The sequence below is a fragment of the Lactuca sativa genome, chromosome 9 (assembly GCF_002870075.4).
Source record: "Lactuca sativa cultivar Salinas chromosome 9, Lsat_Salinas_v11, whole genome shotgun sequence".
NCBI classification, from domain to species: Eukaryota; Viridiplantae; Streptophyta; class Magnoliopsida; order Asterales; family Asteraceae; genus Lactuca; species Lactuca sativa.
The window spans coordinates 42,468,968-42,487,417 of NC_056631.2; the positions used below are offsets into that span (position 1 = coordinate 42,468,968).

The 18,450-nt window shown below is 44.0% G+C and overlaps 1 protein-coding gene across 1 annotated transcript in view; it reads right to left on the reverse strand.

Moving 5' to 3' along the window:
• The window catches only part of LOC111898265 (heat shock 70 kDa protein 18), a 33,431-nt gene that overhangs the window by 12,251 nt on the left and 2,730 nt on the right, over window positions 1–18,450 (reverse strand). Inside the window, exon 3 of the mRNA XM_042898394.1 lies at window positions 10,707–10,713. Coding sequence (XP_042754328.1) covers window positions 10,707–10,713 — 7 coding nt within the window. The remainder of the gene's footprint in view (window positions 1–10,706; window positions 10,714–18,450) is intronic.

Genomic DNA, 18,450 nt, shown 5'->3' on the forward strand with positions numbered 1-18,450 from the left:
TCTTGGACTTGGCGAGTATGTTCTTGGACTCAGAGAGTCAGGTCGCGAAACCCCAAACCCTTCAAGTTGAGACTCGAATCAGTGAGTCGAGTGGGGACTCGGTGAGTTGGACAGGTCAGGACTCGGAAATCGGTAGACTCGGCGAGTCATGGACTGAATCGGCGAGTCGAGTCGTGAATGGAAGGACTCTGAACATATGAACTCGGCGAGTCATTAGGGTGACTCGGCGAGTAGGGTTGACCTGGAAGGTTGGCTTTGACCAGGACTTTGACTTTGACCAGATTTGACTTGGTTGTCTTTCGGGGGTCAGTTAGACTCAGTGTTGCATTGATATTGGTAGCTCGGGGAGCAAGTGGAGCAGGAGTTCAGAGAGTTGCCGGGCAGCGGCTAGTGGGATCATCAGCAAGTTCAGCTAGTGCAGGTGAGTTTCCCTTTGTGTGAATGGGTCTAAGGCCACAATGCCGGCCCATGTAGTTATGAGTAGAAGACCCGGGGGTTAGCCCTAGGCACAGTTTGCTAGTATGATATTCAGGACGAGGTCCAGTGGTAGCGGGCGGGTGCCCAAGGAACGGTTTATGTGATAGTTTATACTTGTTGTCTGTGTGATGCTTGTATGTGCCTGGTAGGGAGGTGAGTGTGGGCGAGGTCCCGTAACTCACCAATAGCAGAGTGTGGATGGTGTTCCACATCTCATTAGCAACAGATCAGGGGCGAGGCCCGAGTTAGGAAAAGAGTGAGTGTGGGCTGGGCCCATATCTCACAATCAGTAGGAGCATGGACGGGGTTCCATGACTCATCAGTAGCAGGGCAAGGGCGAGGCCCAGGATAGGTGATGCCTTAGGACAGGATCAGTTCGTATGTGTTTAGCTTATGTGCTGTGATATGTTTATGTGTTATTATTTGTTAGCGGGTGAGGCCCTGTGACAGGCGAGGCCTAAGTGAAATAGATTTGTATCCGAGCGGGGCTCGAAGCCAGGTGGGGCCTGGAGCGGCGGGGCCGTTGTAGCGGGCGAGGCCCGAGGTAGGGGCATGGCCCATTATGTGCAGTATGTGGTTATGCATGGTATGTGGTAGGGTGGGCAACTCACTAAGCTTCGTGCTTATGGTTTTCAGTTTTGGTTTCAGGTACCTCCAGTAGCGGAGGGAAGAGCTCGGGGTGATCGCATGGCACACACCATAGATTAGACAGCCTGGGGATGTTTTACTCTGATAACGAACATGTGTTTTGGAAATTAATACTCTGATTATGTTTGGATTGATGATTTTTCTTTAAGTAATGTCTTATTAAAAGAAAAATTTTAGTCTTGAATTTTGAGGACGTTACACACAAGGGATGCTAATCGATTCTATGTGATTTTCACTGACGATTATAGCAGATATGGTTATATCTACTTGATCAAACATAAGTCAGAAACCTTTGAAAAGTTCAAAGAGTTTAAGCATGAGGGCGAAAATCAATTGGGCAGAAAGATAAAGATACTTAGATCCGATAGAGGCGGGGAGTATCTTAGTATCGAGTTCAACGACTATCTAAAAGAATGTGGGATAGTCTCACAATTGACTCCTCCTAGGACACCACAGTTAAATGGTGTAGCTGAGAGGCGTAATCGAACCTTGTTAGACATGGTTCGTTCTATGATGAGTCGTGCTTCGCTTCCTATTCACTTCTGGGGGTATGCCTTAGAGACAACCGCTCACATCCTCAATCTTGTCCCTACAAAGAAGGTTGCCAAAACACCTCACGAGATGTGGACAGGGAAAGTTCCCTCGTTGGCACATATTAAAGTCTGGGGTTGTGAAGTTTTTGTAAGACGAGAGACTCACGACAAGCTAGCAGCTAGAAGTGAGAAATTTGTTTTCATTGGTTACCCAAAGCAGTCTTTTGGATATTTGTTCTACAGACCTAGTGAGAAAGTGATGTTTGTAGCTCGAAGAGGAGTCTTTCTAGAAAGAGAACTCACATTCAAAGAGGACAGTGGGAGTACCATTGACCTTGAAGAGATTCAAGATTCAACCAATGAAGGAACCTTAGATGACACTAGCACTCAACCAGAGGAAATAGTTCCTGTTGAACCAGTTGATAAATCATTACCTCTTCGAAGATCCACTAGGGTGAGTGTGCCACCTGAGTTGTATGGTTTTCATATTACTTCAGAAGGTGACACATTCATCAATGATAGGACACTGGTGAACTTAGATGAACCAGTCTCTTACAAGGAAGCAATGGCAGGCCCAGAGGCTTCCAAGTGGAAAGAGGCAATGGACAGCAAGATAAAGTCCATGTATGACAACCAAGTTTGGAATTTGGTTGACAATGCACCAGGTCGTAAGATAGTTGGGTGCAAATGGATCTTCAAGAAGAAGACAGACATGGATGGGAATGTACACACATTCAAGGCTAGACTGGTTGCGAAAGGTTTCACACAAACCCCAAGGGTTGACTATGATGAAACTTTCTTGCCAGTAGCCAAGATTAAATCTATCAGGATATTGCTCGTCGTAGCTGCCTTTCATGACTATGAAATCTGGCAGATGGATGTCAAGACTGCTTTCCTTAACGAGAAATTGGCTGAGGATGTTTACATGAGTCATCCAGAGGGTTTTGTTGATGCAAAGTTTCCAAATAGAGTGTGCAAGCTTGAGAAATCCATTTAAGGATTGAAACAAGCATCTCGCAGCCGGAATCTTTGCTTCCTTGAGAAAGTCAAAGAGTTTGGTTTCTCTAGAAGTGAAGATGAGTTTTGTGTGTACATCAAGGCTAGTGGGAGTATAGTAACTTTTCTGGTGTTATATGTTGATGACATATTACTCATTGGTAACGACGTTCCAACCTTGAAAGAAGTTAAGTCTTGGCTTGGAAAGTGTTTTTCCATGAAAGACCTTGGAGAAGCTGCCTATATTCTTGGGATTAGGATATTAAGAGATAGAAAGAAGAGACTGATTGGACTTAGTCAGAGCACATACTTGGATAAGGTACTAAAGAGGTTTAGTATGGAAAATTCCAAGAAGGGAGAGCTACCTATCCAGAGCAACACAAAATTGAGTAAGACTGAGCCGTGTACCATATGCTTCCGTTGTTGGATCGATCATGTACGCTATGACATGTACTCGCCCTGATGTGGCCTTTGCTTTGAGCATGGTCAGTCGCTATCAGGGAAACCCGGGTAGAGCTCATTGGATAGCAGTAAAGAATATACTCAAGTATTTGCGAAGAACGAAGGACTGGGTCCTTGTACTTGGTGGCAATGATACTTTGAGAGTAGATGGTTATAGTGATGCCAGCTTTCAAACGGATAGAGATAACTTCCATTCTCAATCTGGCTGGGTATTTCTACTGAATGGAGGAGCAGTTAGTTGGAAAAGTTCCAAGCAAGATACGGTGGCTGATTCTACTTGTGAATCAGAGTACATAGCAGCAAGTGAAGCGTCTAAAGAATCAGCTTGGTTGAGGAACTTCATCGGGGATCTCGGAGTTGTTCAAACCATCTAGGAGCCTATGGAACTCTTCTGCGATAATGAAGGAGTGGTTGCCTTAACTAAGGAACCTAGAGACCATGGTAAAACCAGACATATCGACAGAAAGTACCATTTCATCAGGCATAGAGTAGAAGAAGGCCATCTTGTTGTAAAGAGGGTATCATCTGAAGATAACCCAGCAGACCCCCTTACAAAGGGTCTGAGTAGGGCTAAGCATATTCAGCATGCTCGGAGCATAGGACTGAAAGATGATATTAGTTTTAGTAGTTAGATTAGTTTTGTCCTAAAACTTGTAACAAAGTAAATGTAATTGACTTTTGGTGATTAAATAATAAAGTATTATTTATGAGTTTACTATCTTTTGTCAATTGTTTATTACTGTGTTTCATATTTTTCATGTTTTACTTCCCGAATAATATGATTGTTCAAACTCAACAGTCTCTCGTACTTTTGGAAGTAAGTAGTGAATTAAGACTGTCATGAATTGGATTGCAGATTGACTAAGGATAGACATGGCAATAGAATTGCTGCAATGTTCATGAGTACTCAGAGAGTGAGATTTGAGTATTGGATAAACCCATGCTTAGAGTATTACTTCATGGAATTCATCACGAGTAATACTGAGACAATAATATCTATGATCTTGAAACAGAGATATATGAGTTGTAATTTGCAAGTCGGCTATACATTGGTGATACAAAAACGCATCAGTAACTTGGTGTTATAAAACGTATTGTCATGTATGGTTTGATGAGTAAAAGATACAAGCATATGAGTCAATGTTTATTCGTTCCTTTTTCCCTAACGAGAAAAGCGATATTTGTGGGCCCCTCGATGATTTGGTGTTGACTCATGTGCTGGGCCCAGCCAGGACTAAATTGATGTGTTCAATTAGAAGTCCTACGTCATCACAAATCAGGAATCGAGAAACATAGATTCTGGACAAAGAGGTTGATTACATTCCATGTCTTTTGTTTAGGGATATCTAGCAGAACGAAGGATTATATGATCACTTATCTTAGGACACGTAACTGACTGGGTCAGAGTTCGGCAGCAGCTTTTTGGAAGCTATAATTTGCTGGTCAAATTTGGAAGGCATACTAGCAATTATAGTTACATACTTATCCAAGTGGGAGACTGTTGGATTAGGTGTCTAAGCCCATAACTATAATTGGTATGTACTTGAATTGATAGCAGCACAGTCCTTTTGGGTTGCCCTAAAACCTAGCAACCGGACAAGGAAATTATGAAAGGAGAGATATTAATTTATTATAAGATTAATAAATTAATATAAATGAATTTATTAATATGTTAAAAGATTAATATATTAATTAGAAATCATTATGTTTAATTAATAGTTACCCAGAAATTAATCAGAAATAATTTTGGGGTTAAAAGTATTAATTATAAAGTGCAGGGACTAGTTTGCAATTAACTGATAGTTGATTGGAAGGATCCAGAACCCCCTTGGAAGGAGGTGGACGAAAACCCTAAGGGAAACCCTAGAGAATTCGTCCAAGGGCTCCAAGATAAGGCCCTTGGGTTTTGCTTAGGCCCTAAGCAAAGGATAACTAGGGTTTCCCCTAAACCCTAGATCCTTCAACTATTTAAGGAGCCTCCTGGCTCACATTTTACTGTCACTGATTATTTGGAAGAAACCCTGACCGAAATTGCATACTCTCTCCATCCTCTCTCCTTCTAGTTTCCTTCTTGCTAGTTCTTGGGTGTGATTCCATTAGAGGCATTACACTTGTGGTGCTAAGCTTCCAAGAAGATCAAGATCAAGATCAAGAGATTTATCAATTGTTTGCTATAACAATTGAAAGGCATGTTAATCTTAAACCCTAGTTTGATAATTTCGAAATTAGCCCCTCTCCTCTAGGGTTCTTATTTTGCAATTCAAAGTTGTATGTTCAATAGTTAAAACATAGATCCAAAGTAGGTTGCATGTGAACTTAGGAATTGTTTTCTAGTTTATTTGTTTTACCTAAAACCCATCAACTAACCGATTCCTCAATAATGCCATAAACCCGAAAAATCGAACGAATGCAATACCATGAATTATGCGAAGAAGACTAACGGATATAATACTTCATAACAACCATAAGATAACAAGATGCCAAGAAGAAAACATACCCGCAGTTGAATCCGACTCTGCCCTGACATCTTCTGCTATAAGCTGAAATGCACGACCCGAAGCCCTCGGGGGCTCTGCTCCACCCTGACTTCCACCCGTAATCCTCAAAGTGGCCGGTGCTGGAGCCTGCACCGGTCCTGCAGTAAGCTGTGGACAGTTGGCCCTCATGTGACCAACCTGATGACACTGGTAGCAAATCCTCATATCCTGAACCGGGGCTGACTGACGACAATCCCTCGCATAATGCCCCTCTCTCCCGCACTTGCGGCACGCACCACCAGACCTACAAACTCCGCTGTGACCCTTCCCGCACTTCCCACAAGTGCGGCTGCCCTGACTGCTCAAACTGAAATCAACAGTCTTAGACCGTTTCGGTGCCGGCTGCGACTGTACCAGAGCCTGCCTCTGCTCTCTCAACTGTAACTCGATCTCCAACTCCCGCCGCCTAGCGGCTTCCTGCAACTCCAACAATGTCTCGCGCCTCTGTAGACACAAACTGCCTGATATCTCTCTTCAGCATACTCAGATATCGGTACATCTGAGCCTGCTCGGAAGCAAACTCAGGGCAAAACATCGCCCTCTCAGTGAACATCCTGGTGATCTCTGTCACCGACTCGGTATCCTGGTTCAGCTCCAGGAACTCCTGAGCTAATCTCTCCCTCTCAACTCGCGGGACATAGCGAGTACTGAACATCTCTCTGAACTGATCCCAAGAAACCGCAGCTCGCTGCGCATCAGAATGCGATCCCGTGGTCAACCTCCACCAATCCTTCGCCCCGAGCCTCAAAAGGTTCAGAGCACACCTCATCCTTTGATCAGAAGGGCATAAACATGTGAATAAACATCCCTCTATATCTGACAACCATCGCATAGCAACAATCGGATCCTGAACCCCATCGAAGGTAGGGGCTTCGTATTATTGAAGCCCCGATACTGAAAACCTCTACCGGCTCCTCCCCCTGCCGCTGCTATAGCCGCTGTAGCTGCCGCAGTAGCCGTCTCTGTAAGAGCTGCATAGCGCTCATCAAAATACTCGACCATGGTGGTCTTGATCGACCCAAACAACTCCGGCAACTCAGCCCGGAACATAGCAACAACCTTATCATGCAGGACTTCACGAATCCTAGCATCCAACTCGTATGTGCTCATCTGACTGATAACCTCGGGTGGTGCTGATCCACCCTGACTGCCCTCTCCTGCTCCCGATCCCGACCCGGATCCGCCCCCAGCATGCCTCGTAACCACCATACTGAAAAACACCGCAAACATCAGATACCTCCCACTAACCTGAGAACCGACTCTCAACCCAGCCCTAAGGGTTGTGACTTCCTAGATATGCGTATGGGTCATGTGCTTTCAGTAGTACGGGCCCATACTACCTTCCACACCTACCCATATTTATATCAAGTATCACCACAACACCCTAGTGAAGAACAAGCATAACAAACACTCAACCCTTGCTCCTAGAGGAATCACTGGAAATCTCATACAGAAAGAAACCCTAGGCTAGCATGCATCATAAATCAGGCAACTCTATCATGCAATTTCCTGAAGATCCCTAGCCTAGTACTAGCATGTTGTTCTATCATATCACATAAACAAATAACTTGCATGGTATTTTGGGGCTACTTACTGGCTCCGGCTGATCGTACCTCCGCGTCCTCCTTTACTCATTTTAAAGACCATTTTAAATTCTCATTTTGAAAACTCTCCTTGATTTGAGACTGGATTCACACGAATGTTCCTCCAATTCACTCAAACCAAGGCTCTGATACCAACTTGTAACGACCATAAAATTCAAGCCAATTTAAACTTTTCAAAAACAACCCAATTTCATAAAGTTATTACCAAAAGGTTTTCAATACATTTATTATCAGATTATTTTCCTAGAACCACATCATAAACACATAAAACATGAGGAGCAGTACGATCACGCCTTTGCCTTGCCGCAGTCTCCTGAAGTACCTGAAACATTTTAAACCACAACTGTAAGCCCGAAAGCTTAGTGAGATACCCCCAAAATACCAACCGCATATACCATACACATAACACGCCATATCATAATAGAACATAGAACAGCCATGCACTTTGGGTCTATTGTGTTTCAGTCCACCTGGTCCACCCTCCGAGTCTTGCCATATCCATCGAGTCTGTAGTGTGGTTGGTCCGCCCGCACCGGGCCTTCAACCCAACTGGTCTACTCTCTGAGTCTACAATATGACTGGTCCGCCCGCACCGGGCCTTCAGTTGGCCTGGTCCACTCTTAGAGCCTCGGCACGTCTGGTCCGCCCTCGTGGGGCCAACAGCCTATCCGGACCGCTCGCTGGGCGTTCGGGATATCTGGTCCGCCCTGGGTATGTTGGCCTGCAGCACAAAGTAGGACCCGCCTCAACCCAACCCCAGCCAACCAACCATGTGCACATAAACATATAACCACATAACAATTAATCATCAATCAACCGATCTAGCAGATCACGTACATAGCATACTCTAAAGAGGATACTGACCTAACCGGTCACTAACATATACCATCCTAACTACCAGGATGCAAACATAGCAAAGCAATAACACAACAACAGTACCCGGATTACAATCCGATAAAGGGCCAGCCTTGGTGCCTTAGACCCTGTCGATATAGTGAGGATAACTTACCTCGCAACTGCCGAAACTCTGAACTGAAAAGCAGACTCCCGAATCACCAACTCACCGAAAATCCCAAACTAGCCAACATAGCATAAATAACCATTAGATCAATCACATTATCCTTCCAAGGGTAAATTGACCAATTACCCTTAACTCAATCTGGTCCAAGACTAAGGCCCAACACTAGGTAAGCTCTCAAGCCCACTAATGGCCCAATTTGCTATATTGGGCCCAATCCTTTAATATGCCTCATCCTAAGCCCACAATATAATCCTTGGTCCATATAATATGATTTCTGATGGCCCACTAAGGCCCAAATACCCAAACATGCCCCAAACCGCGGCCCAAAAATCATGATCCATACAGACAGATTACGCGGGGTTTACCTCAACGTACGCTTAGCGTACCAGCTCTATGACTAGTACGCTGGGCGTACCTGCACGTACGCTCAGCGTAATGCTCTATTAATTCATTTCCTCATTAAGTGCTTACTACTCCACTCCAAGGGCTACAAACTCAGATCTAGGTCTTATTTCACGATTTAAACCATAAAGTCACTGACTTGGTGACGTAATATGGCTCAAACCAACTCAAACTTCCAAAATGATCTTCTACATCCAAGAAGAGGAGTAGATCTCATGCATGGGCTTAATAGAATCCCAAAGGTTGGAACTTTACTACTTATAGGACTCATATGACTCTAAGGGAGGCAACCCTGGTCTTAGAAACGAGCTTAACCCGCCAAGACCCAAACTTGGGACCAAAAAGGTCCATAAACTTGAACTAGAGGAGATCTAAGAGATTAATCATCAAGCTCAAGACTTTTTACCTTGCAGAGGTCCAAAATGAAGCACTTAACCCAGATCTACAAGCTCTAGCTTCAAAGGTTCCTCCTTGCCAACCTTCTTCTCCTTGCTTCCAAGCTTTAACCCACCAAATTGGGTTCTCCAAGGTCAAACACACCCAACAATGGAGGTGGGACGGCTCTCTAGGGTTTCTGAGGGTAAGAGAGTGTTTATGGAGGCTAGGGTGAGAACCATTATGTTCCTTTTATAGTGGTTAACCCAAAAATTAGGGTTTTCAGACTCTGAGTGTACGTTGGGCGTATTCCTTGTATGCTGGGTGTACGTCTTGAACAACCGCGTCCAACTTGCCCCATTACGCTGGGCGTAACCCATCTTACGTTGGGCATACCCACGCGTGTCCCATCTTGCATGCATGGTCTTTTTCTCCACTTTTTTCCATTATGGGCCATAAATGTCCATATCTTTAAAGCATCATAACTCCTTCATTCTAGATCCGATTCTGTTGAACTTGATATCCACGAAAAGGTGGCGAGAAGATCTTTGCTTCTAGCAGCACACCCCGATCCGAAACCTTCCCGAACAATAACCCATCGCTCATGAAAGACCGAAACGCCTTTACTCTTGATCTCGGGAACCCATCAATAGATATTTTAAGAACGGGGTGTTACAATCCGCCACCACATTTGCTTTACCGGGGTTATAAAGGATATCGCAATCGTAGTTCTTGACTACATCTAGCCACCTGTGTCGCCTCATGTTCAGGTTCAACTGATCCATGATGTGTCTCAAGCTCTTGTGATCCGTGTATATGGTACAACGGTCCCCATATAGGTAATGTCTCCATATCTTAAGAGCGAATACCACCGCTCCCAACTGTAAATCATGAGTAGGATATCTTGTCTCATGCGAGTTCAACTACTGCGATGCATAGGCTATCACCCGTCCTCTCTGCATGAGGAGTGCCCCCAAACATGTGATGGATGCATCACAGAACACCACAAAATCCTCCACTCCCTCCGGGAGTGTCAAGACTGGAACCTTGCACAAACGCTGACAGAGAGTCTCAAACGCGCTCTGTTGCTAAGGACCCCACCGGAAATCCACCCCCTTCCTTGTCAGACGAGTGAGGAGTACTGCAATCTTAGAGAAATCCCGAATGAATCTCCAGTAGTACCCTGCTAAACCCAGAAAGCTCCTAATTTCCGAAGGAGACCTCGACACCTCCCACTGCATGACTGCCTTGATTTTGGCTGGGTCGTCCAAAATCCCCTCCTGGTTAAGGAGATGTCCTAGGAACTGGACCTCTCGCAACCAAAATTCACACTTCGAGAACTTGGCATATAGTCGTTCTCGTCTTAGAACTCCAAACAACTCCCTGAGGTGCTCCTCGTGCTGCTCTCCGGTCTTGGAATACACCAAGATATCATCTATGAACACGATGACCGAGCGATCAAGCATCGGTCTGTAGACCCGATTCATCAGGTCTATGAATATTGTTGGTGTGTTAGTGAGCCCAAATGGCATCACCACGAACTCGTAATGACCATAACGAGTTCGAAACGTGGTCTTCTCCACTTACTCCTCTCTGACCCGGACCTAATGATACCTCGACCTCAAATCAATCTTGGAGAACCAAGATGCACCCTACAACTGATCGAAAAGATCATCTATCCTTCGGAGTGGATAATGGTTCTTCACCGTCAACTTGTTCAACTCCCTATAATCAATGCACATCCAATGCGAACCGTTCTTCTTCATAACGAAATGGATCGATGCTCCCCTATGGAGAACTGCTAGGCCGAATGAACTGCTTGCCCAACAGTTCCTGCAGCTGTGAAGACAGCTCATGCATCCCAGGTGGCGCCAACCGGTACGACACCTTGACGATAGGAGCTGCACCCGGCACTAGGTCGATCCGGAACTCCCTGGCAACTCCTTCGGGAATACTTCAGCAAACTCCTTAACCACTGGAACCTATGAAACTGAAGTCTGATCCCTGAACCGCATATCCACCACATACGCTAGATAACCCGCACATCCGTACTGAATATACTTTCGAGCCCTGGCAGCTGAACAAAACCCTGATCCCACTCTAGTGCCCTCACCATATACAATCAGTTCTCCCCCACTTGGGGTTCGAACTACCACTCGCTGGCCCTCACAATCAATCATGGCACTGAACCAACTAAGCCAATCCATCCCTACAATCACACACACACACACACCTCCCCAATGGGGATCGAAATCAAATCTTTCGGAAAGGACACTCCGAAAATCTCCAACTCACACCCTCGGTAGACGGAAGAAGCACCCCCGTGCTCGTTGGGGACAGAGACTCGCAACGGACGCTCTAACTCGCCCACTGACAAACTGAACTCCCTACTAAATGACTGAGATACGAAAGACCAAATCGCCCTAAAGTCAAATGAAACCAATTCAGGCAAGGAGTTCACTAAAAACGTACCTAATCACAAACACAATGGATAAACATAAAACATATATAATAAATGACAAAAAGATAGAAACATACCAGCAACCACATCTGGTGCTGTCCTGGCCTCCTCTATTGTAAGCTGGAAGGCACGCCCCTGAGCCTTCGGAGGCGCTGCCTTAACTGGGCTCCCATCTGCAATCCTCAATGTGGCCGACACGAAAACCTGTGCTGGCTTAACTGCAAGCAACGGGCAGTTGGCCTTCAAGTGGCCAACCTGATCACAATGATAACATATCCTCATACTCAGAACCGAGGCAGCCTGGCAACAATCCTTCGCATAATGCCCCTCCTTGCCACACCCATGGCCCCCACTACCAGCTCGACAAACCCCAGAATGACCCCTATCGCACTTTCCACAAGTGCGACTCTGCTAACCCCCGGTCCTAGAATCAGCGGTCTTGCACCGCTTAGGCGTCGGTTGTGACTGTGTCGGGGCCTGCCGCTGCTCCCTCAAATGCAGCTCAATCTCCAACTCATACTACCTGGCGGCCTCCTGCAATTCCTAAAGAGTATCACATCGTTGGGTAGACACAAACTGACGGATGTTAGTCTTGATCATGCTCAAATAATGGGTCATCTGATCCTGCTCGGAAGCAAACTCTGGGCAGAACATCACCCTCTCTGTGAACATGCGGGTGATCTCCGTCACCGACTCCCCATCCTGTCTCAAGCTCAAAAACTCTAATGACAACCGTTCCCGCTCAAACCGTGGAATGTATCGGGCGCAGAACATATCACTTAACCGCTCCTAAGTAATGGTAGCTCTCTGATCATCAGTGTACGACCCAGTCGTCAATCTCCATTAGTCCTTGGCCCAGGACCTTAGCAGGTTCAGAGCACACCTGACCTTCTAGTCAGTAGGACACGAGCAAGTAATGAAACACCCCTCCACATCTGAAATCCACCTCATAGCCTTGATAGGGTCATGCGTCCCATCAAAAGTAGGGAGCTTCGTGTTATCGAAGTCCTTATACTGGAATCCCCGATTGGCTCTTACTCCTCCCCTTGTCGTTATTATAGCCGATGCGGCTACAGCGGCAGCCGTCTCTGCAAGGGCTGCATATCGCTCATCGAAGTACTCGACCAAGGCAGTCTTAATAGACCCAAACGTATCCGGTAGCTGAGCCCGGAACAAAGTGGGAACCTCATCATGCAGGATCTCTCGAACCCTGGCGTCTAACTTATCTGTCCCTATCTACACCATAGGCTCATGTGTTGCTGGCCTCTCCTGGTCTCTGTCTCATGATCCTGATCCGGATCCAGTCACAAAGCGTCTCTTCATCACCATTCTGAAACATACCCAAAGATATCAGATAATCCACATAAATAACTGGGAACCAACTCTCTTCTAATCCTTAGGGGTTGTGACTTCCTTGCTACGTGTATAGGTCCTGTGCTTTTAGTAGTACGTGCCCATACTACCTTCCACTTCTACCCATATTTGTCTCAAGTATCACCACAACTACCTAACAACACACATGCATCTGGTGGTCGCTCAACCTCACCCCTAGAGGAAGGCTAACTGTCTCACCACTGACCTACCGACCTTACACAATCCACCCATTCGTGAAACTTCCACTAACCCTGCAGCACTAGCATATGCTAGCCATACATAACGCTGGACCATATAGACTTTCAAATATCTGATCCTGCCCTAAGTCCCTAATCAACAAGAACACAACATAAGGCCAAATCAAACATTCTCAGGCTATAAGATCTTAATTATGTACAGCCATGATACATACATAAGTAACTACAGTAATAATGTCAATCTCATATAAGGAAACCCTAGGCTAGCAGGCATCATGTAATCAGACAATTCTATCATGCAATTCCTAAAGATCCCTAGCCTGGTACTAGCATGCTGTTATAACATATCACAATATCAAATAATCGTATGGTATTGTGGGGTCTACTTACTGGCTCCGGCTGATCGTACACCCTGCATCATCCTTTACTTATTTTGAAAACCATTTGAAAAAAAATCATTTTTAAAAACCTTTTCCTTGATTTGAGACTGGAGTCACACGAGTGTTCCTCCAATTCACTCAAACCAAGGCTTTGATACCAACTTGTAACACCAAAAAATTTCAAGCCAATTTAAAACTTTTCAAAACATTTCAAACCAACAGTTATTACAGATTTGTTTTCAAAATAGTCTATATAAGAGTTTTTCCCAAAAACATAAACAAAACATGAGGAGATGTACGATCATGCATTCGTCTTGCCACGATCCCTGATGTACCTGAAACATTAAATTGAAGCTGTAAGCCCGATAGCTTAGTGAGTTCCCCCAAAATACCGATACTCTACACATAATACATATATAAATACCACCATATATTTGGTCCACAACTTTATAGACTAGTTTTCCCCTGGGCCCATAGTGTGAGTTTGGATTGCCTTCCGGGCCCACAACTCACATCTGGATTGCCACCGAGCCTACATTATGAGTCTTCCTCAGCTCGTATCTGGAATGCTCCCGAGTTTGTTGGTTACCGCATGGAGCAGTATCACCTCAAACCATCCCACATAATATGTCGACATATAATACAACTAATGCATATACAAATAATCACATGATACTATAGGTAGTCTTACAGATCTACCTAACTGGCATAGCAACTAACATGCAACACTAAATCATACTCAACATACTACCAACTGCTAGGAAATCATATCTAATAGGCCGGCCTTGGTGCCTTAGACCCCTTAGCATAGTGATGATAACTCACCTCACACTGTCGACTCGAAGATAAACTCAAGCTCTCGGATTACCGACACAAACTCCACCACCTATATTCACCATAGAACCATACTTGTAAATTTCTAGTTTCCCAACAATGTCCCCAGAAGTCCACTGGTCAACCCTTGGTCACAATCAAAGTCATCGATCAAGGTTAACAGTCCATGGTGACCTCAACTCGTCGAGTACCCTCAGCTACTCGCCGAGTCACTAGAATGACTCATCGAGTTCCTAAGGTTTACAGTCGTAAACTTCTTGGCTGACTCGCCGAGTTTCCCTTGCAGCTTGCCAAGCTCATACGTGTCCAAAGGTTGGGAAAACCCTAGCCGACTCGCCGAGTCACTCATCTGACTCGCCGAGTCACTAAAATCCTTCTTCAAAGCTTAAACATGCCAATGTAGCATACACACACACGAATTAGGGTTTTGGAATGACAAGAGGCTGTAAAGGGGAGGCTAAGGAGGCCAATGATCCTTTAAATAGGGCGCAAAACCCCGAAAATTAGGGTTTCATCCACCAGCTCCTACTCGTCGAGTCCCTTCTTGGACTCGGCGAGTAGGTCACTTAAACACGTGGACCAACCCGCTGCTACTCAACGAGTAGGGCAACTAACTCGTCGAGTAGACCTAGAAATCAAGAAAAAAACTTATATCATAATCAATACTTGAGAATGGGGGCATTACACACAGCATGGTGAATAGGCACCACGTGGTGGTCTTCTTATGAAATCCCGTATTCCCCAATTCAGCTCATTTATTGCGAATCTTCCAACCACCACGACGTGGTGTAGAGTGGCCACATCGTGGTCTTCAAATTTCAAGCCTTTTTCTGTCTTGGCTCACTCATTCCTGTTTCCAACTCTGCATTTGCTTCCTTTTTATCCTGAGCCAGTATTTGCTGCTACAAAACAGGTTTTAAAGCAATTAAGTACCTTTTGTTCTATAATGAGCATAAATGTAGCAAAAAGTATTAAGACAAATGTATGAAATATATAACTAAATATGCACATATCACGTTGTTCTAATGGTTGTTTTGATTCTTGGACCACCGGTTTTTGTGTTTTCCCGAGTTGTTGGATGAAAAGAAGAGAGCTACACTTTGAGACATAAGAGATTCAATACAAGAATCAGAGGCCGCCTCCCAAGACTCATGAAATAAAAACATATTTTTAGCCTCAAGAAATAAGGGAAATGGCTTAATATTGGTGATAACATCCATAATGCTATGATAGGAAGGTAGAAATTGTCTCAAAATTTGCATCACAAGCTCAATTTTAGTGATTGTAGAATCAACATCTTTAAGATCATTAACAAGGTTTTTAAGTGTTTGACAAAACTTGGTAATGGAGCTTGAACCTTTCTTTGTGTTTCGGAATTGATCTTGCAGTTGCAACACTCAGGACATTTTATTGTTCCGAAAAAATTCATCCAACTTGTCCCAAAAGTCTTTGGCAGTACAATCATCACTAGAGATGATTTGAAACAACTAGGGATCACAAGTGCTATAAAACCATGATTTAATACTAGCTTCCACCGAATACCATTCCTCATCGTCATCTTCGATTGGGAGTGATTTACCTGAAAGATGACCATAGGACAAAGTACATCTACACATGTTTGAAAACATTTGACGTCATAGCTTATACTTTGAACCATCAACATTTAACTTGAAGCTAAATTGATTGTAGACATTTTTGAGGGTACATAAGAGACTTAGCTTTGATGGAGTATTGGTGGATGAAGAGGCTGATATTGACATGCAGAACACACGAGAGATAGAACAGAGACGATCAATTTGCAGCAACAATGGACAGGAACTCGACAACAACATAAGCATATTATGCGCAGTGTAATCAACAGGAAACAGTCGACTTTGGTGGAGAAGGAACGGTGGCATTGTGAGATCTGGTGGACATGGTTGTGCTGATCAAATGGCAGAAGTTCAGTGGGGAAGATAGACATGTGAGGAGCTGTGGTAGTTAGTGTTCTCAGTGATCAAGAGAGAAAAAAATCAGCAGTTGGGAGAAGACACTCATAGACCGTACGTGAGAGTAATGGGTTGGAAACCCTAGCTTGATACCATGTTGAATATGGGAAAAGCCTGAATTGGGAGAAATTATGCACAATATATTTATATATGCAATAGTTACAAAGGGGACCCTACTCTATACAATAATCGACAAAAGTAGTATAAACTAACAATTATGATTTGGCTAAAATTTGTTCTTTTAAAAGTTATGGGGTTCATTTGAAGGGTGTGTTTGGTGTGCATCCCTACCTTCTCATCTATTCCTTCCAGTGGTGTGAATATGGCTTCATCATCTTGTACTATTTGCAACGTGGAAGTTGAGACTACCGATCACATGTTTGCTTCTGGTCCTTTTATTCACAAAGCGATGTATTGGATTTTTAAGTGGTGTGGGATTGATGGTAATTGTTTCTCAAATAAGGAGGAGTCCATAAATTTTGCGGCCAACTGGTTCATTGCCGAAAGAAAAGCAAATTACTACTTGCAATTATATATGGTGTTTTTTGGTATGTTTGGAAGGCGCACAACGATAAATTGTTTCATCTTCTTCCTCCTAGCCCTAAGAAAAACGGCAGATAACATAATTTCGTTGGTGTTTATTTGGTATAAATACAAGTGTAAGGATGGTAATTGTAGTTGGGCTTGTTGATGTAGTTTCCCTTTGACTAAACTGCACAAATGGTCCCTGTGGTTTGCTTAAAATTGCCACTTTGGTCCAAAAATGTTTGGACTAGCACCAGAGGTCCAAACTTTTCATTTTGTTGCGAGTTTGGTCCAATTTGCTATGAACTTTTTCATAATGATGAATTTGCCCTTGTTTTTTCATTTTTCAGTTTTTTTTATTATTTAAATATTTTTTCTGATTAAAAGAAAAATAAAAAAGAAAATTTTCCTTTTTTATTTTATTTTTATAATTTTTTATAACGGAAAAAAAATGCAAACTCTCTCTCTCTCTCTCTCTCTCTCTCTCCACACAAAAAGTTGCTCATCTTCTTCACCACCAACCACCACCACCAGCGATGGAGGCTTCCGACGAAGCGGGTTTCGATATTTGAGGCTAGGGTTTCTGGTGCCATAAATCTGAGAAAGGGGCGAAGGACGGATTGAGAAGATAGATGAGCTGAGTCGGGTTTGCAAGAAATCGAGAAATCAGTTGCAAAATTTGAGAAATCGTTTTTCCGGCGAACAAGAAACCCTCCTAAGGACGACGTAGATCTGTCGGAAACCGGACTCAATCTCTCCCTCTTTCTATTTGCTTTTCGTCGGAACCATCATCGCCTTTGTCTTTTATCTTCTCATCTGACAACGCCTTCGATCTGTTCGTCATCGGCAATGACGATGACGTCTGTGGCTCGATAAAACTCTAGTTTCAGGCATCGGAACCATCAAACCGCTCGACTCTCTTCTTCTCCGACGAGGTGTCTACACAACAAAAGCCCTAACGCCGCCACCCTTCTAGTTTTACAAAATCCCAAGTTTTCAGATCTGTTTTCACCCTCTTTCTCTCTCTTTTTCTTGTCGAACAACCAGCAAATCTAGATCTCCGTCGTGGCGGCGAGATGTTTAGATCTTCGTCATCTGTGGTAATTTGGATGGTCCAACAGGCGGTTCATAACAGTAGAAGGGAGAGAAAGAGAGAGAGAGAGAGAGAGATGGCCATCGTAGCAGCGGAAAGAAAGAAGGATGATGGTCTCTGGAGGTTCAGATCTCAGTTTTTTTTCTCCGGCGAAGTCGGCACCGGATAGTTCTAGGGTTCCGACGTCGACGGTGGTTTTAGTGGTCGGACGACGGTGCTCCGGCAGCCACCGGAAATCTGGTGGTGTTTCCTTTTTCTGAATGGGAGAGAGAAAAATATGGTGTGGGGGGTAATAATACAAACATTTTTTTTCCTTTTTTAGTTTTTGTAATTTAAAAAATAAATAAATAATGAAAATACAAAGGGCAAAATCGTCATTTTATAAAAATTCAAAACAGATTGGACCAAACTCGCAACAAAATGAAAATTTTGGACCTGTGGTGCTAGTCCAAACTTTTTTGGACCAAAGTGGCAATTTTCGACATACCACAGGGACCATTTGTGCAGTTTTGTCTTTCCCTTTTTCTTTTTTCTTGTATGTAA